The 26938-nt window shown below is 35.9% G+C and overlaps 1 protein-coding gene across 1 annotated transcript; it reads right to left on the minus strand.

Annotated features, from left to right (window-relative positions):
• Window positions 1-14: 14 nt before the first annotated feature.
• On the minus strand, window positions 15-17963 carry npc1l1 (NPC1-like 1). The gene is made up of 19 exons (XM_079897890.1): window positions 17791-17963; window positions 15307-16624; window positions 14473-14737; window positions 13358-13458; window positions 13100-13272; window positions 12885-13013; window positions 11025-11207; window positions 10189-10303; window positions 9612-9877; window positions 8174-8263; window positions 7844-8034; window positions 6983-7110; window positions 6760-6892; window positions 6595-6653; window positions 5778-5928; window positions 3973-4204; window positions 3757-3870; window positions 3480-3642; window positions 15-1204 (listed from the first exon to the last, which is right to left on the minus strand). Exons 1-19 carry the CDS (start codon window positions 17851-17853, stop codon window positions 990-992), a joined length of 4089 nt encoding a protein of 1362 aa, XP_079754016.1. The 5' UTR covers window positions 17854-17963; the 3' UTR covers window positions 15-989.
• Between the last annotated feature and the right edge of the window lie 8975 nt (window positions 17964-26938).

The raw sequence follows: 26938 nt of genomic DNA on the forward strand, positions 1-26938 counted from the left end.
GTAAACCACTGCTTCATAGGGATTATTGCTTTATTTAATAACAGGCTTAAACATAATACTTGCTAGAACATATTCATGTGAGAAAAGGCAATATTACAGTATAGTTTAATATTTAATTCATATAATTTCCTGCAACAGAAATATAACTATTTGCATTTAATGTGCCATTTGACAGTGTTTGAAAGTATTACAATCATGTTTTTAAATATTTACTCTGTAATAAAATTAAAAATGAAATACCTCTGAAATGGGTTTGCCTACAATCATACAGTCAATAAACTGTCGTAAAAGTGCTTATAGTTACTTTAACAGTAAGTTTAAACTTTGAATGCAAAGTTGAAATCTATTTAACATTCAATGAATTTTTGCAGAATGTAGAAATACACACAGTGCATTTAATATTACTACAGTAATGCTTATAATGCAAGAGCGGACACTCTTTAAACTGGAGTGTTATTTGAGCTACATTTTCCTCCTTTCAGAGTTGTTTCTATTATGAACAAGACAATTACTATCATGCAAAAATGACAATATAAAACCTAAACAACAACAACAATTAAATATAACATTCAACAAATATTGCATAATAAAAAACTAAAATAATTCTCATCTACTGTAGTAATTTCCTTATTTCTAAAACAGTGGAATTGAGCTCATCATTTGTCTCATATCACTTTGTCTCAGGTGTGACCTGGGCAAGTCGATCTCGCTCTCGCTCATGAACATCTTCAGAAGGAGACGGACAGGTTGATAGCAGTCATGCAATGCTATCGAGAAGCCCACATAAGGAGGTATAGAGCTGACATACTGTAGCATGAGGTGATTCTTCTTGGAAAGTTTCAATGTGGTTGGTTGTTTTTCCCTCCAATGCTTATATGCAGTAGTGTATGTAATGGCAATCTTATGTCTGCCTTTCATGACTGCAAATTCAGTGTAATAGGTAAATGAACTGGAAGGAAGAGGAAGAGCAGTTTGTAAGAGGTCTTGGGCTACAATATGGCAACATCCCATTGGGTGGGTTCTTGGGTGGTGTTGAAGATAATGTCGGCCTTTACTGGACACGAAGGCTCTACGGGGATTTGGCCGTTCGATTTCTCGTGGTTTTCGAAGCTAACATTGTCATATGTGGCTTTGCTGTTGAGCTCCATCTCCTTGGCTTTTTTCTCTTGAATCTGCAGCAGAAGTGCGTTGTTCACACCAGGACCTGAGCAACACAGACAGTCAATTTTATGAATTAATAAATCTGTTCCATTTTGTTTAATCCAAACCTGTTCTAACACACACACACATATATATATATATATATATATATATATATATATATATATATATATATATATATATATATATATATATATATATATATATATATATATATATATATATATTTTATATTTTTCCAAATTCTACCACAATATATACAAAGAAGCACACACAAAATTGTTTGGTTTGTTCAGGTATTTGGAATTGAATACTAGTGTACTTTATATAGTTTGGACTGTATCATTTTTATTTTTTAACATGATCCCTTTTATATTTCTTCATCAGTTACACTATGCATTTTCTCTTTTCTTACACACTTTATTTGCACTATTTAGATTTAATAATACTGTTTTATTTGTATGTACTGTAGCTCAGCTGCAAGTACAACACAAATGTACAAATATTTTAAAAATGCTATACTGTCTTGAATACAGTTTTTCTAAATTCAAACAGTGGTGTAATAAACAATTACATTGTTGTAAGATGACCCCTTTAAAATGCATTTAATTCAGCAATTGGTGTCTAGTTATCTCATTTACTCAACCGTTTAGGGTCAGTAAGATTTTAAAAAATTAATAAATTAGTGTTAGTTTTAGTTTTATTAAGCAAGAATGCATGCATTAAATTAACCAAAAGTGATAGTAAAGATATTTATAATGTTACAAAAGATTTCAATTACAAAATGCTGTTCTTTTGAACTTTCTATTCATCAAAGAATCCTGAAAAAGATTTATCTCGATTTCCACAAAAATATGAAGCAGCACTACAGTTTACAACATTGATAATGATAAGAATCGTTTTGAGCAGCAAATCAGCATATTATAATGATTTCTGAAGGATCATTTGACACTGAAGACTGGAGTAATAATTTAGAAAATTCAACTTTGCCATCGGAGGAATACATTACGTTTGATCATATATTCAAAAAGAAAACTGTTATTTTATATTGTAATAACATTTCATAATATTTCGGTTTTACTGTATTTTTTTGGTCAAATTAATGCGGCCTTGATGAGCATAAGAAACTCTTTTAAAACCATTAATGGCCGTCGCCATCTTGGCGGCGCGTCACTCACGGATAACCGAAAATGGGCAAAGAGGCGGGATTAGCTGAGGTGACGTGACGGCTAACAAACGGCTAGTAGTGACAGGAGCGGCAATCCACCTGTCACTCAAAGTGGCCAAGCCCTTAATTATGCAGAAATTGAAGTCTTGATGTCATTTTAATGGATAAGTTATAAAAAAATCCACCCCCCTCACAGTTGTCATGAAGGGCAAAATCAGCTATATAGACCAAAACCACTTTGTACAGGGCTGTAAACTTGTTTTCTGCTGTAAAGTTGGGCATATTAACATGAGATTCTCTTTTGGAGCCTGTCTCTAGTAGCCTGGCAAGCCAGACCTACATCAAGATGTTAGGTCTGGCAACTCTCCATAGACACGGCTCAATCTGAGGGGCGGGATAAACGGCTGTCTTTCAAATTCCCTCGGCATGCAATAGGACAGCGCTTCAACCAACCAGAGCGTTTTCCCAACAGCGGAGCTAAACGTTAGATGATAGATTCAACTTTTGCCATATCTGGCCGGCAAAACTACGAACACATCTTCCTTTTTAAGAATGACTTAAATGCCGTTCTTTGCTCTTTTCTCAAAGAAAAACTTAACTCCAAGTCCTCCAGAGCATATTCGAAAGACTGTTCGCCAGAAGCAGGAACTCTTCTTTGTTTTCAAGTAGTAGGGAACCGTCGCAACTCATGTCATCATTATGTTAAGCCCGCCCACCGATGTGATTGGCCTGACTCAATTTAGGTTTTTACAGCTCCGAAAGTCAACGGAGAGTTGCTAGACTACCCTGGCTGCAAAATAAATTTTGCTGCTGCTAGGGTGCGTCTAGATTTCTAGGCTATGCCTCTAGAGGCCAGCCGATGAATTGCAGTTTAAGTCACTTCCATGTTGGATTCAAGAGAGAGACCGCAAGGTTGCTGCTTGGTCCTACTCGACCCGTTCCGAGCTTGTTTCAAACTCAATTTTGGGAAGCGGACGCATTAACAATGATGTTAAAGACCCTAGTCTCCAGCATCAGTAGCTACCGTGCCTCTTGAAGCCAGGTGAGTCTGAACATAGCCTTTGTTTAGAATTAGAACTAGTATTTTTGAACTTGATTAAGCACCAATGACATATGTAGTTATGCGCTTGCAGTCATTTTTGCAACATACCGAAGAAACTGAGCAGCACAGGCAGAAATATGAGGCCGTGGGCCATGCCGAGTAGAGTGATGACCAGATTGAGTCTGAAGAAGAAGATCTGGATGAGCTGGGCTTTAGCAAATGCCAAAACTACGATTCCAGGTAGGTTGGTCATTGCAACTCCAGCAAACACCTGGAAAAGAGAACATAGACAAATGTAATGGCACCACAACTAGACTGGAATAGCATAGCTGAGCAGGTCTTAAAAATTCATCAAGTCTAGCATCTTTGTTGTTCTGGTACTCACAGCACTGCCCATGTTCGCTGTGGCTTCCTTTGCTCTTTCCACCTTTGTGTGGCCAATGCTGAGAGCAAATGAGCGTGTTATATGAGATACAAACTCCACCGATATACCAACAGCCTGCAAAACAAACCGTGCGTTAATAATGCCAGGGATTGCTAATGACACTGTCATTGGTTTTATGAAATGCAAACTTGCTAATGGTTTCTTCGACACACTCACAGTCACAAGGTTAATAAGCGACACAGCGTTGAAATCGATACTCCACAACGTCATGACGCCAACCGTATCCACAGTGATCATCACTATGGTGAGCAGGTTCAGAAAGCCTGATCTCAAGTCCATGCCGAGCAGGATACAACACACAACGAATGTGGGGAGGAGACACATGGCAATGTTGAACAGACCCTCATTCACGATGGTCAGGTACTGTTCGTAATACACGTACGTCACACTGCGAAATGAAAGATCACAGAGTCAGGGCACAGAGATTTTTGAACCTGTTTCTTCTTGTGCATTTAATGAAAACTTTAATGCATGTCTTTTACTTGTATTAAGAACTAAGAACTTTTTTTTCTTTGGCCATGTTTTATCTTGGACACCCTTGTGAAAGAAGTACACTTTAGCATACTTTTTAAAAGAGCTGTTATTATGGATATGATATACTTTAAAATAATAATATTAAGTGGGAACTAAATGTAGTTTTTGCACAATTAACTGCATGTCATTTACTTAATGGCAGCATAGTTTAAATGTATATTACAATGCAATTAGTTGAACTTAAGAATGCTTTTTGACATTCTTGAGTAGGACTTAAGAAGAATTTCATAATTACTTATTCCCCCGGTTTCACAGACAAGGTTTAAGCTAGTCCCAGACTAAAATGCATGTTTCAGCTGTTTTAACTGAAAGCAACTTGCACTGAGATATCTTAAAATATGTCATTGCCATTGTTTTGCCTCAAGATGCACACAGTAATGTTATTTCTTAGGCACACTTATAAAAGCTACTTAAATGTCCTAATTGAACTAAGGCCTAATCCTGGCTTAATCTAACCCCTGTCTGTGAAACCAGACCATTGTGTCTTAAATATGGTTACTAAGTGTACTGCCAAATGTACTGACAAGCATTTATGCAAACTAAAATATATTTTAATGTCATTTCTAATGAAACATGTATGTCATGTATTTATAAATACACATTTGTAATAATGAAGTTGCAATTTAGTACTTTTAAAATGTAAGTACTTTACATGTGTTTAACATATGTTTGTAAACATCAAAATAAGTGTACGGTACTTCTTTAAAGCACAACAAAATAAAAAACAATGATTTAAAATGTACTTTAAAGTAAAGCTTTTAATTTGTCATTATTACAAGTGCACTTTTTAAAAGTGTATTTCATTGTGTCAAGAAACAGTCATGAAAGTGTAATCTCTTTAAAGTACACTTGAGAGACCCTTTATTTCATTAACAATATTAAAAGCAAGTAGGGTTAGTTAAAAATATACTATGAAGATCTGAAGTACTCTACAAGTGCACATTCAATATAATTAAGCACACTTCTTTTTCATGAAGCACCAAGTGAGCCACCAATCACCACTCAGAATTTACGCATATATATCACTTTTCATGACTTTAAACAGGAAGGAGGAAATGGCTCAGAAAAATGAGAAAAAAAGACACATATTTGCTTTAATAATAAACATAATGAGTGGTATTGCTGTTTTCATTGATTTCATTGATGCCACCAGCACATATCTGTTAACATCTCAAAAAATGTGTTTTAGGGTTTCATGACCCTTTAAAATGGATGCGTGACATCCCTGTTCTATCCTGGAATTGGAAGAAATGTATCAAGTAGCTCAAGGATTCGTGATGTAGTTTTGCAATTTATGAAGTAGCTCAAGGACGCGTTATCATTCAATAACATTTCATTTCCTGATTATCGCTTCTTATCTTATCCCGTAAAAGAAACAGCAAGGGTGAGGATGGTAAGATAAGGGAGGATTAGAAGACGACACCTACGTGTAAGGGAAGACCTCAAAGTCAGGAGAGGTGCCGGGGATTTGCCTCATGGTCAGCGTGATATTACGCGCCAGTTCTCTGACCTTCTGCAGCGCAGCCGTATACTCCTGCGAGTTGACCAGAGGAGTGTGGTAGGCCATGAACCGAGAAGCTGTAAATGTCATGATAAATTGTGAATAGACTGAAACACTTAAATGTGTCTTAAATGAGCTGTTTGTAGGCCTTAAAACCTGGAAGAGAATTAGCAATTAGCCTAAGTCTGTGGCTTCGTCACATTTTATTCTATAACATAAATTACAGTCATACCTCAAACATTGTGAACAATTCACCAAATAAGGGCTTCAACTACCATAAGGATGTGAGTTGATGTGTATAACGAATTGAGACAACTGTCGTAGCCATTGTAGCTTAGCGTCTTTTTAGCTTTTAGAAAAACGACAGTTTCAAGAATCACGATTCAGGTACTGTATGAAAGTGAGTAATTTATGTTGTAGAACAAAATGTTAAAATCTCTTGCAGTAATATTAGTAATAAATTTTACTCATAAATCAGAAACTGCTAATCTTAAATTTCTTAAGGGAACCAATTGTGAACAAGCCAACAAATTGACGTTATGACTTAACAGCTCCGTAGAACAGTGATTCTCATAATATTTTTATTCACAATTTCTACCCAATCAAATATTTTAGAGCTCGGCATAGGGAAATGTATATTCATTTTAAAAATGACCATTTCTTTTTAATAAAAGTGGTTTCTTTTTAGAACCACTATAGAAGGTGTATGCAAAATGTTACATGTACAAATTGATGTATCTCACCTATTACTTCCCCAGTTTCATTGTCTCTAATTACAGCTTTATCATAAGCTCCCAAACCACTGTAAATGAAATAAAAACATTTTTAGTAAATACACTATAACCATTCTAAACATTCAAAGCTTCTATTCAGTCCTTTAGATGACCAGATGTAGTAGCATTTCTTACCCTTTTGGACACTGTAGGTCAGGTCTGTTGCTCAGAAAGTCTGGCAGGAATTTGTAAAACTCTTCAACACTAGGCCGCAGAACCCCATCTTCGGGGGTTTTCATACACTTCTTGGCACACGTAAAAATACCCGCTGTCAAAAAGTTTAAAATTTAGTTCATTGAACCATACATAAACATAAAAGCTTTAATAGTTAACTGGTAATTTATACATAAACACTTACTCTCATTGGCAGGACAAAACGTTCCATTTTTTTGGCCAGTTGTATAGATACGACAACATTTGGATCCAGGGTTCAGCCAATCAATATAGTCATCCACCCAGGAGGATGCTGGGATAGCCAAATAAGATCTAGAGCAATCAGCGAGATTCAATTGTGATCTTGAACTCCTCGTATTTTGTAAAAATGTACGTGTGTAATGAAGCAGCACAACTATTTTCAACATGTTTCTTGAGCAGAAAATCAGCATATTAGAATGATTTCTGAAGGATCATGTGACACTGAAGACTGGAGTAATGATGCAGAAAATTCAGCATTGCCATCACATGAATACTATAAAATATATTCAAATAGAAAAAAAACAACAAATAGAAAAGCTGTTACGTTTTACTGTTTTTTTTTTTTTTTATCAAATAACTGCATCCTTGGTAAGCAAAAGAGACTTCTTTCAAAAATATTGAAAAATCTTTCCAACACCCAAACTTTTGTATGGTAGTAAAGCCATAGCTCATAATTGATCTGGCTCTTTACCAGTATTATAAAGATCTTTGTCTCTGTTCTAACATTATAATTAGAATGACTGCAGAGGCCGTATTCAAAGAATACTAAGAGGTAGAAGTGATAAAGCATTTTTGTCACAGTCATTTCATTGTATAATTCTCAAACATTAATAATAGTATCTTGCCAGGACCGTGTCACTGTGGACTTTCAAGATCGATAACACAAATCTGTAAGTTCAAGGTCTGATGTGATGCAAAGTGAGGTAAAGAGTAGAGGAGTGCAGAACACCAAATTACATTTTTAGTTCACTGAAAGCGGAAAGACTTATAGTGGAGATATACAGGGGAGATATATAGTGCTCACCGGTCAGGGTACTCAGTGGCGTATCGGATCTTCTGGGTAAAAGAGAACTGGTCACATCCCACACTAGAACATACTGCATTTAAGCCCTCCGCACTGGTGAAATTGAACCCTTTGGTCGTGATAAAATACGTTGGCACGCCAACCTCAAAATACTTATTGAGGTATGCGAAGTAGTCCAACATGTAGGAATCCTGGTAATATTTACACACAGGGGAAGAGAGAGACAACACGGTAACTAATTATTGAATAACTGAAAGTGTTTTTAATTGGCATTTTGGCATATTTGCTCATGCATTTTTATTGGTGTGTTAAATAAACTTCTGTACTTACAGTTGGCATGGACAGTTCCTGATCTAAGCCCACTTTTACATTGAACAAGAGGAACACAGAGGCACAGAACATCACAAGGAACACCACCATCTAAGATAACAAGACATCATGATATTAAACTATTACTAATTCTATTATATAAAAGCATGTAAAGAATTAACAAAAAAAAACACCATACCTTATTTTTTTTTAAAGATATGCATGAAATTCTAGAAATTCTAGTGTTTTAAACAATGGACACTTGTTTTAGTCATGTACACATACTTTTACTTTTTTAATTTACATTTATACTGGAATAAAATGTCTGATTCCTTTATTCTGTTAAGGTTGATTTCATATTTTTATGTAGCCTAAAAATAGTAAAATGAAATTAATGAACATTTTGAGAAAATTATAGCTTTTATTAACTTTTATTAGTGGGCAAAATTGTTGGTTGTGTTGGAAATCAGGCCAAGGACAGCTGAATATTTTGTAAAATGTATATAAATTATAAAACTTTACTTAAAGGAGCTGTATGTAAGAAATGTATTTCAATTAATCATAAAATGACCCTGATATGTCACTAGACATTAAGAAATCATGTTCATTTCAAATACTTATATCGCTGACAACAGTAGTACGGCCAGGATATTGTCATTTAAAAAGTAAACTTGCAGCCCTCAACTGATGTTGATGTTGTCATCTTGTGTTTTGGCCTGAAGCCCCACCCTCCACCTATCTACCAATCACGAAGTCAGAAGTGTTTCGGCATCCGGGTTGCCAGCTCTGCTGCTCTTACCACAGCTGCAGCTCAATTGTAGCAGCCTACGTTCCTGCTGGATCCTGCAGCATATCTGGCAACCTCGAGTCAGGGGGGAGGGGGAGCGGATACACTGCTCTACAGTAATTTGAAAGTGATTGCAGTACCAGTTTTGGCCACAATCTTACATACAGCTCCTTTAAAGCCTTTATATATGATTCATTATAAAAGTATTTTAATGCATTAATTATGCCTTGTATGGTCAATATAAATAATTGTAACCACAGTTATAATACATATCTATTCATTGTTAAACCTTTAGAAAGCATTAAAACACATGACAACCACTTTCAGATGTAACAAGGAATCTGCAAATATAAAAATAATGATTTTTTTATGAAAAGATTTAATGCATTATAAAGTACATTATGACTACCTTTATAATGCATTATACATAAAGGCTTTAAGTGTTAACACAATATTTTTTTACAAGTTGTTTTTATTACTATAGCTTTAAAAATGTACTATTTTATATCTTTATGATGAAGTTTCATATTTTATGACTGAAAGTCTAGAACTGGGATAAAGGTAAATCCATTGAATATATAAATAAAAGACATATGAAAAGTAGCAATTGTAATAAAAATCATAAAATGACTGTAGTTAAAGAAACCATAATACTGTAAAGTAGGAACGTACCACTATTATCCTGCTGACAGGGTTGAGCAGTGCAGGGGCGTAGTATTTTTTCATTAATGGGAGCAGGATGCCCTGGTTGGGTTTGGATGGGTGTGGAGTTGTCACAGTAACACAGCAAGCTATCTCACAACGGTTTGCATCTTGTCGTCGAGCATCAAGTGAGAGCAGAGCCACAAAGGCAGTCATCTGTAGAATGAAGTCCATGAGCACAGCCAATGCCGCGTATAGGGCAAACGACTTCACCGCCGGCATAGTGCTCAAAGCACCTGCAAAGAGACAATGAGGGTGTGTTTAGAGTGTTTACTCATACATGGAATTAATCTGAACCCACTGACTGCATTATATATATGACTCATTCAAAGTACATTATTGCCACTATACATCAATCATATCTCTATTTAATTAGGGTGGTACATATCTGATGCTTTATGTTTCGCTGACATGCACATGTGAGTAAAGGTCAGGCACTATAATAAATGTTCCTCGTTTCTATCCATAATTTTATAAAAATAAAATTTCTCTTGTTCTTGTGTTTTATGGGATGAATCAGAGTTAAAGATTAGTGGGAAATTCTCACCCAGGAAGAAACAAACAGATTCAGACAAACTGCAAAGGAGCATGCTGGGAGCCACATTTCCAAGAACTCTCCCGATATGTTCCTCCCTCTGCTCTCCTGGTCTGCGGATATCTCTCTGATTGAGATTCAACGTGGAAAAGAGAAAAAAAAGCGTGGTTTATGAAGTTATAGGCAGTAGTTGAGACATAAAGTAATATCTTCTACTTCTAATATATGCATGCATGTATGTTTATGTATGTATGTGTATGCATATGTTTTTATATGTATATGTATATAAGGATGGATGGATGAATATACACTAACGTTTCAAAGTTTGGGGTTGTTAAGATTTTTTGTTTCATGCTCACCAAGGCTGCATTTATTTGATCAAATATTGTGAAATATTATTAAAATTCAAAATAACTGTTTTCTATTTGAATATATTTTAAAATGTAATATATTCCTGCGATGGCAGAGCTGAATTTTCAGCATCATTACCTCAGTCTTCAGTGTCAAATGTTCCTTTAGAAATCATTCTAATATGATGATTTGATGCACAATAAATATATTATATTATTATCACAGTTTAAAACTGTTGCACTGCTTTTTGTGTGAAAACTGTTCAAAAGAACAGCATTTATTTGAACATTTATTTTAATTTAATGCATCCACGCAGAATAAAAGTATACATTTCTTTAAAAAAACTAAACAAAAACAAACCCCAAACATTTGAACGATACTGTATAAAACTAAGAACTGTAAAAGAAGTGATTTGATTCACGATTTAAAGCTGACCCCTAGAAAGTATGTCAGAAAGATAAGCTACAAAGAAAAACAGAATGAATAAAGAAACATACCTGATATTCTAGAACAAAAATGAAGATGTTATCAGCTCCCACAGCAAGCACGAGGAAGGGGACCACCTGCAGAATGACCAGTGAGGACGCAACCCCAATCCAGGCATAGAAACCCATCGAGGCCAAGACAGAGCAGCCGACGACCAGAATACCACCCAGTCCGACCAAGAACTTTGAGTCTACCTAAGAAGACAACCATACAACCATGGTTTGTAGAAGCAGCATTAGAATATATTTACTTGTCAAACTAGGCCAATGGATAGTTCATCTGAAATACTTTTGGAAAGAGGAGATAATACTCAATCTATAACTAAGCTTATTCATTATTTTTTTCTGACCTCCATACTATATCAACTGAGAAACAAATGTGAAATATTTTGAGAAAAAGCCTACATGTTGTCACTTCTTCTTGAGTCTCTCCATCTTTCTCACTTTGTTTGAACATAAAAGGCTAAAAGTTTTGAAATTTTCAGTGCATGTCTGTGTGAGGTAAAAGGACACAAGCTCTTGAAGCTCCACCCTCTGTGCCGGGAGCAGCAGCTCATTTGCATTTAAAGGGACAGACACAAAAGGTGTGTTTTTGCTCAACCTCAAAAAGTGACAACTTTAACATGCTATATAAAAATATCTGTGGGGTATTTTGAGCTAAAACTGTACATACTCATTTTAATCAGACTTTTTTTACATCTAGTGAAAAGGGCATTATACCACCCCTTTAAAGGGGTCATATAATGGTATATGCACTTTTACAAGTTGATTGTACTGAAATGTGTGTTGGAAGTGCCTGTACACAACCATCATAAAATGATAAAAATCCATCCAGTGTTTTTTTTTAAATCTCCTTATATGTTTGACCCTCTCTGAAATCAAGCCGTTCGATTTTGTGACGTCACTAAATCGACGCCCCTCCCACGATTGTGATTGACAGTGCAGCGTTTCAACACAGACCCGCCCTCGCTCGTGAGCAAGCTGTCCGTCATCATAGTGCATTGATATGCTGGAGAAGAATGGCGTCTAAGCGATTGTGGCGTCCTGTTCTTGTGTGTAATAAGGAACACAGCAGTCATTTTGATGTTTTGATGGAATATTCCCAAAGCATTGACGCGGTGATTCCCTCGCGGGGATTCCCCACGATTGTCCATGCTTTCATGTTTGCGCGAATCATTTCACACCAGACTGCTTTACACACGAGGGTCAGTAAAGCTGGTTTTGCTAAGAATCGGTCCCAACTATTCGTGTTCCTGCTGCACCTCTCAACTGAACTGAGTGTAACGTTTTATTAACCTTTATATTAATATTTATATCAGTCTTTGCGTATCGCTTGCTGCACGCTTCACGATGAATGGCGGCTGTTTACACTCAAGGGTACCTTATGCCATGTTTTCTATGTACGACGTTCTCAATATAATTCATAATCCCACGTTTATAATCATGAACAACGCGTTATGGTTATTAGAAACGGTGTACACACAGAACAGAGGGGCGGGGTGAGCAAAGCTCATTATCATTTAAAGACACATGCACTGAAACGGCGTGCTGAAAACAGAGCTGTTTTTGACCAGGTAAAATGAGTGTTTTCTTACAATACTAATGAGAATTTTTAATTAAAGTATATTACAAACTTTTAATTTATACCCTAAAGAATCATATTAGCTTGTACAAAAATGGCATTATATTAAAAAATGGGTATGTTACTTAGATTTGATATCCAGAATGTATCATTTGAATTGCTCAGAACAGTTTACGTTGAGTTTCCATTAGGCCTTCATTTTGAGAAAGTAAATGCTTCTTCCTTTATTCCCTGTTATCAGAAATTAGGAAATTCCCAGTAAGCCATTAACCACTCCGTTACTCACTCACCAGGATACGCTTCCAGGATGAATATTCCCCAAGAGCCACAGCAATGTAGAGGAAGATGACAGCATAGCTTATCATGAATATGGGGATATCCTCTGAAGTCGTTCTGTTAATCTCATCTTCCAAAGACCTCTGCGGAGCACCAGATCATTCGATTATGACACTGTTAAAGACTGGCTTCTTTGATCTATACAGCATATGGTCAACCAGAATCTCACCTCAGCCATGTAGGCAAATGTGAAGTTTGTGCTTGTGTTTTTCTGATATTCCTGGACAATTTTAAGGAACATGCTTTCCCACTGTTGAACCACCTTAAATTTAACGTCGGATCGTGCGTAATTGTTCAGGGAGAAGGTGAGGATCAGGGCCTCAGCAATGGTGTATGCCTCATCTGAAAATGTAATGGAAAGCTGAAAGTCAGCTCAGTAAATCTTTAAGACAAAGATTAGATGCTAGCAGACAGTTTTGTGCCTTACCCTCATATCCTCCTACAGCCAGGAAGGGGAAGACAGGACCTCCATAGTCTGCCATGCAACTCATGCCAAGAGCTGTGATGTCTTTAAATGATAATGGAGAGCTGTGGGCAAGCAGAATGTAATTATGTTATGTGTGATATTGTTTTTATAAAACAGTTTAATAGACAAGAATAATTGAGTTACTTTGTCTATTTTTGCGGCAACAACAAAACACTCAATAGGTGCTGTTTCATTCCTGAATGATTCAGTGATTTTGAATGATGAAATTGGTTGAGTGAACGATTCAATGACTCTCCCATAAAGTCTTCATTCAAAATACCTACTCTTATTATTTATTTTATATTATAGTAGTAGTATGCTATATAGTAGCCAGTCTCTGGCTTCAATGAATATGCATGCTATATAGACTTAACTATACTATATAGTTGGCAAAAACAGTATATGAATAGTGTTCAAATTCACAGTATTCATAGAACGGTATGCACAAAGTACATGTATGACCTACTGCTCCTGAAGTGCACATCCTATGGATATTTTACTATGCCATGAGGCCATAGAAGAGGATTTGGTCATGTAGTGACACAACTAATGCTGGTAGGTCAGATGACAATGACAATATGAGGAAAGTAGTATTTCATCCATTCGGATTACATTCATACACATTCATACTAAAACATTTATTTTTAAAAGTTTCAGAGTAAGTACTTATTTAAAAGAAGTATGCGAGTATGTCATAAAGACTGTGACTGAATTCGGAGTAGCATACTAGCATGTATTAGTTACATTAATATGAAATATTTTATATTTTATTAGTAGTACGTATTAGCTTAAGAGAAGAGTATGCTACAGAATTCTGAATTGAACAAGTTCTTATTTCGTTCCTGAATGAATCATGTATTTGAATCAATCGGTGAGCAAATTATTAAATGACTGACTCATAAAGAGTCAGTTTCAGTTGATGCCGTTTATGATGTAAACTGCAGAAAGTCCCAGCATGCAAAAACATGAAAAGTCCCAGTGCTTGAAACAACTTGAAACTTGTTCAGTGGAACTTCAAAAACCTGGAAATGTTCCTAAGTTAATGTAACAACTACAGTTATGGATATGTGACTTACTTTACACAGTAGATGAAATGGTCCCTCCAATCCACCTCCTTAGTCACGCCGAGCTCTGTCATGTTTGCTTTGGCGTTTAGGTTGTCCAAGCTATTTTGGAAGTACTGCGGTAGACTGTTGACAGCACAGTCTGTTAAAGAGGGGTTGTCTGGATTGAGTGGCGCATAGCAAACATCTTTAAGGCTTGCAGTTCGGTTTAGATCATCTGACCAGAATTCAATTGCCTGGATTCTCTGCTGAAGCTCCAGCAGCTCTATGATCAAATCTGTGAGAAAGAAACATACTCAGTAAGCCTATATTTGAATGACTGAAACCTAAGATTCAGGGGAACAGAAAATTCTCAAAAATGAAAGCATTGCTACATAAAACACTCATTAGGACTGCTTGAGGCTAAGGCTACACATCCCAACTTCACAGTAGTTATTCCAATTGTGAATGGATTATATACAGAAAGCTATGAGCAAAAACTTTTTCCAGTGATATTCTCACCGGTGAAGTACAGTATGCTGGACTTTTGCAGTCATGTGGTACAAATGACTGCAAGTTCACATTCAGATCCTTCTCCATTCAATCAACAACTGATGGATAGAACCAAGGTAGAACCCATCCTACACCTTTTTTCTTTTTTCGATAATCCATTGAACATTACAATACGGAAGAGATCTGTCGCTACTTCTCTAGATCTAAATAGTATGCGTAATACTTTTGACACGTTTCACAATGAGTTAATTTTTGACAACCTTATTGGTAATCACAATTCTTTTTTTTTTTATTGATTGTGTAGCCATCAAACTAATTATTTTGACCAACAAGTGAAACAACAGGAAGTTTTACCTTTAGAGATGATGCCACTGAAGTTCTGTTCGCCAAAGAGTAAGGAGTCATAGTAGTGGCTGGGCCGGTCTGGAGCGGTCAAGATCAGCTGATTGGTGCGGTAAAATGGATCAAAATGTGTATCATGGAAGTCCTTCTCACGCATGGCACGACTTTGGGGTGCTGACCAGAGCTGGACAGGATCTGTGGTCAGTTCTATGTCTTTTATTCCCACTGTGAATATTATCACAACCACAAGGCAGACCGGAAGCACAAACTGAGGATACCGTGCCATAATCGTTCCCCAGGTCTCGAAAAGAGATCCTAGGAAGTCCTGAGTGGCAAGACTGGCTCTGTCAGAGCACGAAACATCTTTAGGACTGATTTTATGGTTAATCTCATTTTCGTTTTGGTCCGTGGTGCTCTTGCCCTTCCGAGCGCTCCTTGACTTTTGGCAGTAGGTAGTGCACTCTAAAACTACGTAACACATAAAAAGGAAAAAGATGCAGGCAAAGACTATGATACAGATGACAAGGACGCCGTTAAGTCTACCAATCATGAATGGTTTTGGTAAAGGTGGTGGCGGTGGTACAGCTGGACAAGATTGCTCACAGTCCTGACAGGAACAGGCCTCACCCCCTGTAGGTGTCATCTCGTTGCAATTCAACGCTCTTCCTGCAAATGGAAACGCTCCTTGTGGGAGTTCAGCGGTCTGTCCTTCTGGCAAGAGCCTGAAATTAATATCCAGAGGAGCCAGTCCATTGCTTGAGTCACCCTGGAAATCATACCAGCGTTGCGGTGTACACAGAGTCGCACCATAGCGGCCACACATCGTGGCAATAGCGAACCCTCCGGTGGCTGGGATTCGTACGTTTCTGCAGGATCTAAACGAAGCATCTGAGAAGTTGTTGGATATGTAAGCCTCGTAACCTACCACAGCTTCCTTGACAATGCCAGATGGCTGTGTGATGTTCGCGGTTTTGGTGATTTTTAACAACTGACTTTGGTTGGGACTGCAGGTGGTGGCACAGTGGAGATGTGCAAAGTTGTCTGCGCAGGATGGGCATCGGATCAGCACGGCTTTGGACAGCGTCAGGCTGCTCTGTAGAGCTGTGAGCTGCCTGATGGAGCAGCAGCCCAGTGTTTCACCATCACCGTTGGCAAACATTGGGCATACAGATTTGAAAAGTGTATAGTGGTCTCCCGTCACATTAACGGCTTTTCTGTATTCCTTACAGGGTACCCTAGGGGGAATAAGAGCCCCCTCGACACCAGGGTTTAGGCCACAGTCCTCATAAAACGAGCAGTAGCCTGGTTCATGCTGAGCACCAGTGAGAACCTGCAAAAGACAGAGATATAACATAGATAGGGATGTAACAATCTGTAGTTTAGTCAAGTGTCTTATACAGTAGATCTGTATCGAATCTTTAGCACTCAGAACTCAACAATAAGGATTTTTCCTGCGGAGTTCAGTTTTTTGCCTGCATTTACATCAAAGATTTTTCAATGTTTTTGAAAGAAATCTCTTATGCTAAAGTCAAAATATAATAACAATTTAAAAGAACTGTTTTAATATAATGGTAAAGCTGAATTTTTAGCATCATTACTCCAGTCTTCAGTCACATGATCCTTCAGAAATCATTATAATATGCTGATTTTCTGCTCAAAAAACATTTATTATATCCAAACTTTTGAATGATAATATATTTAATTAGTTTTTTTCATTCAAAAAATGACAATGAAATGAAATGAAACGTTTTCTTTACAATTTGTAACAAATAATTTTCAGAAGTATCTGGCTCACACACATTCCACAGCGAGAAAAAGTGTGGATGTGATCAAATGAGGTGCTATTTGTTTCATATTCACAAAAATTGATCCACAAATAAATCTAAAGTGATTCACAAACAAATACACAAATAAATCAAATGAGATACATTGATAAATGTATTGTGTTTCATGCAAACAGATTTGAAACTTTTGCAAATGCCTCTGACCAATCAACCAATCATATTTTGTACCACAATTATAGCCAGAAAACTTTTAATAAAGCTAGATGTGGCGGAGTCTGGATGGGTATCGTTGGAAAAAGCATAACGCCAACTTTTCTGAATTTAATGATAACCAGAATCCATCAGTAAAAACCATGGGCATGAATGTTTAAACCTGGAATTATCAGTTTTCATTTATAGACAATATTCATTCTCCACATGCTGACAGACGATTTTGTATGGTCAAAATTCCATACATATTTCAATATCTCATTATTATGAAATGCTTCACATTTATTTGTGGATCAATTTTCTATTTCGGAAAATGAAACAATTAAGTATGACCTCAACTTATACTATTGATCCCTATCCCGCATATAAAGGAAACTTGTGGAAGACAAAACTCTTCACTTTGCTATTTCCATATTTACAGCAGCACGCTTCAGATATTTTGTAGAATGATTCCGCCATTCAGACGATTTAGATATACAAAATATGACAAGTGAAGACTTACCACGCAAACAGCAAGTGACAACAATGTAACGGACCATTCCCAGCCCTTTCTTTGGGAATACATTTCTCTTCCTAAGTCTTTGCTTTTCTGTGTATGTGGAGTGTTAGTTCCAGTGGAGAGATGAAGGCAGGAGGACGTCAGGAGCTTCGGGTAGCTCTACCTCTGCCTGTGCTGAAACTGTAGAGTAAGACAGGGGGAAATGAAAGGCTTCCTCACTCTCATTGGATGAACATAAGTGATACTGATGATGACCAGAGTCTTATCTGGCCTGATGTTTGAACCACCAACCAGAATGGACAAAAGCCAATCCAGCTCACTGATCATTAACTAGATGGGAAGACTAAACCAAAGGTATGTTACAGATGCTATGGAACTTCGAAAGAACAAAACACACCCACCAAAATCTGATAACCACCCGATGACTCTCATTAATAAAATGTGCATGAAACTATGGTCTGAGCAACTGCAAAACAACTACAATTTTATTTCCCCTTTTCAGTCGGGTGAATCGTATTTGTACACAATGTGTGACATAAAATGACACTCCAGTGTTTGCTCTTTTTTTGTATTAAAACATAAAATAAAATAATCATCTCAAATAATCAAAAAAATATTAAAGTGCTTTTTTTCTTGCAGTGAAATCACATAACCATTTATTGGTAGAGAGTCTAATGAAAGACATTCAATCAAGACCCCTGGAGGAGTTTCATCAGTGCTGAAAAACAGGTAATGTAATATTTACAGTTTGACAAGACTAAAGAAGCTTAATGGTTTTGTGTAGCCATGAAATCACAATTAACCATTTCATATTGTACACTACCATTCAAAAGTTTGGGGTCTGTAAAATATAATGTTTTTGAAAGAAGTCTCTTATGGTCACCAAGGCTGCATTTATTTGATAAAAAAATCGTTTTTTCTATATTAATATATCATACATTTTAATTTATTCCTGTAGTGGCGAAGCTGAATTTTCAGCATCATTACTGATTTGATCCTCTTTTGTGGATTTTTTTTCTTTTTTTTCCCAGAATTCTTTCTTTGATGAATATATAGTTCAAAAGAACAGCATTTATTTGAATACTCTATAAATACTCTGTAACATAATCAATGTATTTACTGTCACTTTTGATCAATTTAAAGCATCCGAACAAAAATGCATTAATTAAAAAAAAAACTTTTTGTTGGACAATAATTTGAATTGAATTAATGATATGTGCATGTCTCTTGAAGCTGACCATTTATGGCATTACTTCTAAGCAAAAGCTTTAATATAATCTAAAAGTAAGCCATATAATTATTTTAACAATGGTTATTAGTTATTTGGTAAGAAGCTTAATCGCTTTTGTTGTAGCATTCCTCATTTCAAATGCCTTCAAATGAAAGTGTTTGCTAAAGGAATAAATGTAAATGTGAAAGATATAAGGGGACTGCAAAATAAACCAAATAGATGTAAAAAAAATCAACCAATGACAACAACAAAGAGAGAAAGCAGAAATATGCAGAAACAATCAAGCAAAACTGGAGGTGTCTGGAGGAACAGAGATACATGTATGTACAAGTATGCAGTAGTTCACTACATCGTACAACATGTGATCTGTTTGGAAGAAATCTATCAGCAGAATTATTTTGTAATCTATCAGTTTTTTTGCTAGTTCTTGTAACATTTATAATTTCAAAGAATTTCTCAATTTTTTCATTAATAAAAAGGGGTTAAATTAAGTAATGTCATGGTAAAAACATGGTAACATTCAACACTTTTTTCAACACTAAAGAACAATTTAGTGTTTAATAACAGGTAGGGCTGTATAGGGCTGCTAACAATTTAATAACAGGTAGGGCTCAACCTGTGCAGCGCACATTCCCTTTTTGCCTTTAAACTCCGAAGTGCCCTTTTTTTGGTGGTGGTGGTGTTTTTTCTTTTTTTTTTTTTCTTTTTTTTTTATAAATCAATGCTTTTGTTCACCCTTTACGTCTGTCTGTCTGTTTTACAAATATTTAGCCTATGAAAGTTTTTAAAAAGAGCTTGTAAATCTTGTTCGATCCTCAAACTGTCAGTAAACCTGATAACTCCGCCCCCTCTATGCCGCACAGCAGACAGCAGCTGAAGGTTTGCAAGGGTAAATAAAGATTGTGTTGTTTGAATAAGTACTAAACACTATGTCTATAAAGGCTCATATTTTATTTATTTGATGTCTGACTGAGACATGTGAGACCTGAGAGAGAGGTCTAGCATTTGCCATATCATAGCCAATATAGCCTACACTTAAATAGCCTGTGCATAGCATTTCATCTTTTATAAAATGAGATTTTGGCCAAATGTATTTTACAACAGGAAAAACTGAGCGCCCATATATATAGCTACAACAAACTAGTTTGTAACCTGTTGATGAAAATGTGATGCCGCCGGCGCCGTTTTAATGAGTTTTTTTTTTTTTTTAATGACAAAAAAAGCACATTTGCACTCATTCGCTGGTCAAAACCCCCATAACTGCATTTGAGTTAGACTTTTGTCAAATGTTAACAATATATTGATAAGTAATACAACAACATAATTTGTTTTTACCATCAGAAAATCATAAGCACAGGTGCGCCCCCGCACTATTTCGTACTGGAACTCACATAAAGCGACTGAGTGATCCTCGTCACCTAAGTAACATGTATTTCTAAGAAATTTATTCTTGGATTTATGATTGCTGATACACTTAATTTATTAACATTTAATCATGTTATGGTAATAATATTAAATTATGGTTCATTCAAGGCTGTATTCACTATCTAGCTAATTTTTGAATCTATAGTATTCTATAGGCCTACTCTCCACTCGTCTTCACATGTATAAATGTAGTAGCTTAAAACATGTTTTTTTAGGGCTTTAGGGCTAAAGAAGCCCTGAAACCCTGTATATCTATATTATCTATATTAGTATTATGGTTGTTATTAATAGTGAAAAAATCTAAAGCTTTTGAGACTGTTATTTTGTGTTATTGAATTTGTTATGAAGATGTGACCATTTCTTCCTTTTATGTAGGCTTACTAAATAATCTTAATAAAAATAATAATAATAAAAAAAGGTGAGGGGGTTGCCCTTTTTCAGTTTCAATACATGCCCCTGTGCACGGCCCTGACAATGGGTCATTGATTCCAAATGCGTTTGCAAGCTTAATTTTTGCATGTTCAGTATGAGTTTATGGAATTGCATGTTTAATCTTATCATCAATCTGAAGTTAACTTACCCAATTGCTTTAACTGATATTCCTGAAGGACGACTATTGTAAACCTTTGTCCTATCTGGTACTGGTTCATGGAAAGTGGATCTAACCCTCAAATCTGTTATTTTTCAAACACAAAATTAAAAAATATTACAGTGATGGTTTGCCTTTAGAACCTCACATCCTCACTACAAGGAAACTTTTTCATTGGCCATCAAAAATAATGTTCCTTTACTAACAAACCATAAACAAAGAAAAAAAAAGATGATAAACAGCCTGAATCTTCTTTTCATGCTGCAATAGTTCATCCTTAGTTGGCAGCAGAGTGAAATGTGTTCACTCTTTCCTTTTTTTAAATTTAGACTATTTGGTCTATGAACTTTTTATATACAAACAGACATTCATTTTATTTATCATTTTATTTTAATTTCAGAATTATTGTGTGTGTGCAAGCATGTTTAGAAACAAAATACAGGTCCAGTGGGAAGGAAAAAATGTGCATGTGACTGTAGGAAAGAGTCTAAATGTATTTTATAGAAGTAATTTGAGACAGATCAAACTAATAGATGGATAACCAGCATAATTTCATTTTATGGTTGTAAAACCACAGTTCACTCAAAACGGACCTGAAGGCAAAGGGTGTAACAATGTAGTTTAAATGATTATATCTCTTACATCAGAAAAAAATAAATGAGGTGTACTTTTTGTAACATTTCATTTTCGTACCAAAACATATGTAGTTAAAAAAACCTTTGTACCTCTCCTGGGTCAAAATGGGACTTCCTTAGTATTAGTTATTTATTTATTTATTTTTACTATGGAAGTCAATGGCTACCGTCAACTGTCTGGTTACCAACATTCTTCAAAATGTATTTTTTTGTGTGTGTTCAACAGAAGAAAGAAACTCAGACAGGTTTGGAACAACTTGAGGGTGAGTAAATGATGACAGAATTTTCATTTTTGGGTGAACTATCTCTTTAAGAGTGTTAAGATCAGACTTACAGTACATTTTTATTTCTATTGTTTTGATGCAGATGTCTGTATACAATTTAGAAATAATTCATATTAGTTTTAGTTAGTTCATAATAATTTTAATGCAAAAATATTTGTTTTAGTTTTGCCATCAATAGGTTACACATCACGAAAAAAGTTTTAAACTGCACTTTATGAGAGTATAGCCTTAAAGAGAAAAAAGCTCATTGTGATGTGTAATTCATAAATATTTAAAATCTGCCTTCTACTTCTATTGTAATAACTGTGAAGACTATGGACACTTTTCACATAGTTGGGTAAACTTCTATAGCAGTGAACGGGAGATGACAGCAAATATAATTTCCCATTTGCTCCAATGACAAAAGAAAAAAATCCATGATAGCATTCCCCAACTTTTCAAAAGAGAGAAAAAATATAGATTGATTACAACAGTTAGAAGAGAGAATGATGTGAAACTTGCATTACCCACTTAGCTGTTGTATTAGAAACACCCTCTGCCAAGATAATAGCCTATAACAAAGTTTAGCATAATAAATATATAATTTTGCAATGTTGATAACTGTGGAAATGCATCATCAGTCTCTGAAAAGGATCTATTGTTACTTTGTGTGCATTATAGGGCTGCAACTAATGATTATTTTGATAATCGATTAATATGTAGAATGTTTTTTATTTAATCAATTGGTCTGATGAAAAATCTAAAAAATTATTATACGGTATATTAAAAAAATTCACTTAATAATTAATAATATATTAAATAATAATTACACATCCTGCTCAATGCTGTCCTCCAAACAATGTGCAATATGAAGCCTAAAACAAATGGGCCTATAGTGAATGTATGTAGACCTACATTATTATAGCAAAAAGGGCTAAAATACAAACATTACATTCTAAACATAAAACAACATAAACAACTGACTTTACTATTTTAAAGCAGAAATTAAAATGACCAAATTAAAAATGATAATACACAAAAACAAAAGCACAACATGTTAACTTGTACGAGCTCATGAGGAACACGCACTCCTCTGAACTAATTGAACTAATCTGAATTAATTACACTAACAGGTTATTCCAACAATAGTGCCTTTACTGTTCCTGCTCTCATAAATATGATTACTTGTGTTATATTTTTAAAACTTAATTTGTTAATTTCTAACAAAAAAAGAGAGCAAAATTCTACTTCGTTTGACTTTTTAAGGACTACAACAAACGAATATGAATATGCTAATCAATCAATGACTAGAAGATAACTACACATAAGCTACATAAATTCATTAACTAACCATTCAGAAATGTTGTCTACATGTTGACACTGGTTCTTGAGTCTCTCCATCTTTGGCTGACTCCGGTTTGATCATAAAAGGCTAAAAGTTATTGAAATTTCCAGTGCATGTCTGTGTGAGGTAAAAGGACACAAGCTGTTGAAGCTCCGCCCCCTGTGCTGGGAGCAGCAGCTCATTTGCATTTAAAGGGACAGACACAAAAACGGTGCGTTTTTGCTCACCCTCAAAAGGTGTCAATTTTAACATGATATATAAAATATCTTTGGGGTATTTTGAGCTAAAACTTCACATACACACTCTGGGGACATCAAAAACTTATTTTACATCTTGTGAAAAGGGCATTATACCACCCCTTTAACACAACGCTTGATTATGTAACTGGAAATTCTCGCGGTGACTTTCTATATTTTACAGATAAGGATATAGGCCTAACCAAAAAAAAAAATTAAAAAAAAAATTTAGTTGTCAAAGCACTTGAGGGCAAGGCACGGTAAATGCTTTTGTCTGACGCGCTTATAAAGCATGTTTAGGACAACTTGGATAATTCCTGGAGCAGCTCACTCTGTGTCCAGCACCATTCCATATTATTTTTCTATACGCCAAACTGGTATTTATTTATTGTATGAATTTCGTATTAAAACTTTCAAATTTTCAAAGCTGAGACTTTGTTTCATATCAAAAGCAGGGCTGCCAATTTGCGTGAGAGTTGGCAACCCTGCAATAGGATGTTATAGTGACTGTGTGTAAGCAATGCTCGTACACTTGAAATACCATCGCATGCATGCGCACAGCTCAATTCGTAGCGATTATAAATGTTAACATGCCTATACGTTATGCTGGCCAGATTTCTGAAATGGAGCATACAAACAGTATTACTTTAATTTAACATGAATACTAAGTATGTTACTACCTTGGTGCGGGAAGAGGTTTTAGGTTGGGGGTGCTGATTTTTTTTTGGGGGGGGGGGGGGATAGGGGTGTCACCCCTTTTGAATAAGAAACAATATCAAGACTGTAAAACTCCTCAAAAAACGCGCACACACTCAAACCTGACTGCACATCACATTTTTGACTTTATTGATTCTGCTTTTATTCAGGAGTCCCTTTTATTTTATTGCTCCGGAGTCGCATATCAGTTAAAAAATGCGCCACGAGGAAGAAAAAAACATATAGGCCTATAGCCTAAGTCGCACTGGACTAAGTCGCATTTTTTTTAGAAATTTATTTCACACACACACACAAAAAAAATGTTACAGACAGTTCTCCGTTACGGAAGTGAGCACTAAAAGAATGTTTTAAAACTTTCACAGAGACCTCAAACTGAAAGCACAAAGCCTGTCTTTAAATTTAATTTCGTTTTGTATTAATTGTATCTTAATTTTAATCGATGATTCATCAACCAATTGTCTAATAAATAAATTAATAAATAATTAATTTAATTTAATAAATAAGAAGTAAATATAGGCTATTAGAAAATAGATAATCAGGACACGGAGGCGCTGGCGAACCTGGAGCTCGTCTCATAAATGAACCGAAACTCAGCGTATAGGCCTATAATAGGTAGCCTATTGCCTCACAGACCTGAGACATATAGATAGCTTGAAATGTCTACTTTTAAGCAGAACAATTCAAAACGAAAGAAAACAGACTGCGCTTCTTATGTAATTCGTATGAAATGTGCATTTCTCTCAGGCGCTGCGAAGATCGCGAGTCGTCAGCTTCATTTGTCTAGCCGACACTGGCATAAAAAATAACTGGTTTATTAGTAAACAATTAAAATGTCTCCTGCTATATTTTACATATTTGCCTGTTCCTTACAAAACACTGACAGTGGGGTTTTTGACGGGGTTTTTTTTTTTTTTTTTTGAGCAGCTGCGACAAATTCTTTCGACACACACACACACACACACACACACACACAATATTACGTAACACTCTGCGCTTATGTTTTAAAAAGATAATTTAACTTATAAATAACAATTTTTAAATAGCCCACTTAAAGTGTTTATTACAAATAAATGACTAAATGCTATCAATTAATACATTTTAATGAACAAACATATGCGTTGCATTTACAATTCTGTGAAAACAGGGGGTGCTGCAGCACCCCCAGCACCCTCACTTCCCGCGGCCCTGCTACCTTGCGATATGACGATCATTGCGTTCTGCTCGCGTCCAGGTCACGTTCTTCATGAAGTAGCGGCGGCGCGCGCTAGCGTAGCTCGCAACGCCATCTGTTGGTGAAAATAATCATTACATCAGCAGTCTGCTGTATGTTGGTCGGGCTCTCTTGCAATGTATTTGCGGGTTGTTTTGAACGAGCTGTAAAACACCAAAGCGAGTTCTATCTGTTTTCAAGCGCTCTCAGCTCCCTCAAGCGAGGAAAAAGCTTTACCGATGTCTTGCTGTATTTTTGTATTCTTATTTCTTTTAGGACATTTGGCTATGTTTACAGTGATTGACAGATAATAATTTCATCTGCGTTCTCGGCTTCCGGTTTCGCATATGAACATGACTGCCCTGAAATGATTGACCAAAGATGCCTGTTTTAATTTTATTGTATTTTGTGGCGCAAACAAGCTTCCATACTATTACAGTTTTTCTTGATTGCTTAAAAATACTATAACCAGGCTTTTGAACAAAATTTTCAATTTTCTACATGTACTTCAGACTGCTCTGTAACTTTTGAGAGCTGTACTATGTGCTGTTACAACACATACATGTACTGTAGCTGTTGCACTATACTTTAATAAAAAGAAATGCGTCAAATTGCCTCACATACAGATAGTTTTCTGAATACGGAATTCCATTTTGAAAAAAAGATGTGTTACAGTTACAGTAATCAGTACTTCTATTTTTCTAGGACACGGAGACGATGAAATGGAAGAGGCCTGACAAATATTTCAGTTGATGCGTGCCAGCTGGGAACAGGCATGCAAGAGGATAGGCTACTCTGCTGCCTGAATAGGGCCAATATAGCCTGTGATGCTGACAAGATTCTCTGGCCTGACCCAGACCAAAGATGCAATGCTGAGGCGGAATAAAAAAAAAAAAAATGTTGTGTGTGTGTTATACTGTGTGAAAAAAATAAAAAAATGTGCCAATGTATCCATTGGTTGTGCCTTTTGTGTTCATCATGTGTCACAAGCAACATAACTTAGGCTACTAGTTTTGGAAATGTTGTTTTAAATTTATTGCACCAGTGTGTAAGACTATGTTGTAGTGTGTGTGTGTTTGTGAGGTCTTGTGTGTGATGTCTGAGGGCAAAGTTATTGGTATTTCAGCAAGAGTGAATGGTTTTGAGTGTAGAGCTTCATTTTTACCTGAAAATGGGATGTTTGGGGAATTGGGTAAGACGTTATGGATTTGTGTTTACTGTTTTGAGAATACGAGGCATAGCTTCAAGAAATGTGTTTAAGCAATCGAGAAAAACTGTAATACCACTTTGACATAAAGGCAGTCTCACGGGATGCGGAAAGCACAATCTCTAGGCCTATATAAATATTAGGCTACGCCACACACACGACTCTCTCACACACAACAGCCTTTCAGCAGCGCGCGTGTCGGGCTTTAAACGTCACTAGTCATCATCAGCATGCAAATACTCCATCTTTTGTATTTATGTCCGGATAGTTTTATTTGTTTTGATGACATTTTC

Source organism: Squalius cephalus (genome assembly GCF_949319135.1).
Source record: "Squalius cephalus genome assembly, chromosome: 16".
NCBI classification, from domain to species: Eukaryota; Metazoa; Chordata; class Actinopteri; order Cypriniformes; family Leuciscidae; genus Squalius; species Squalius cephalus.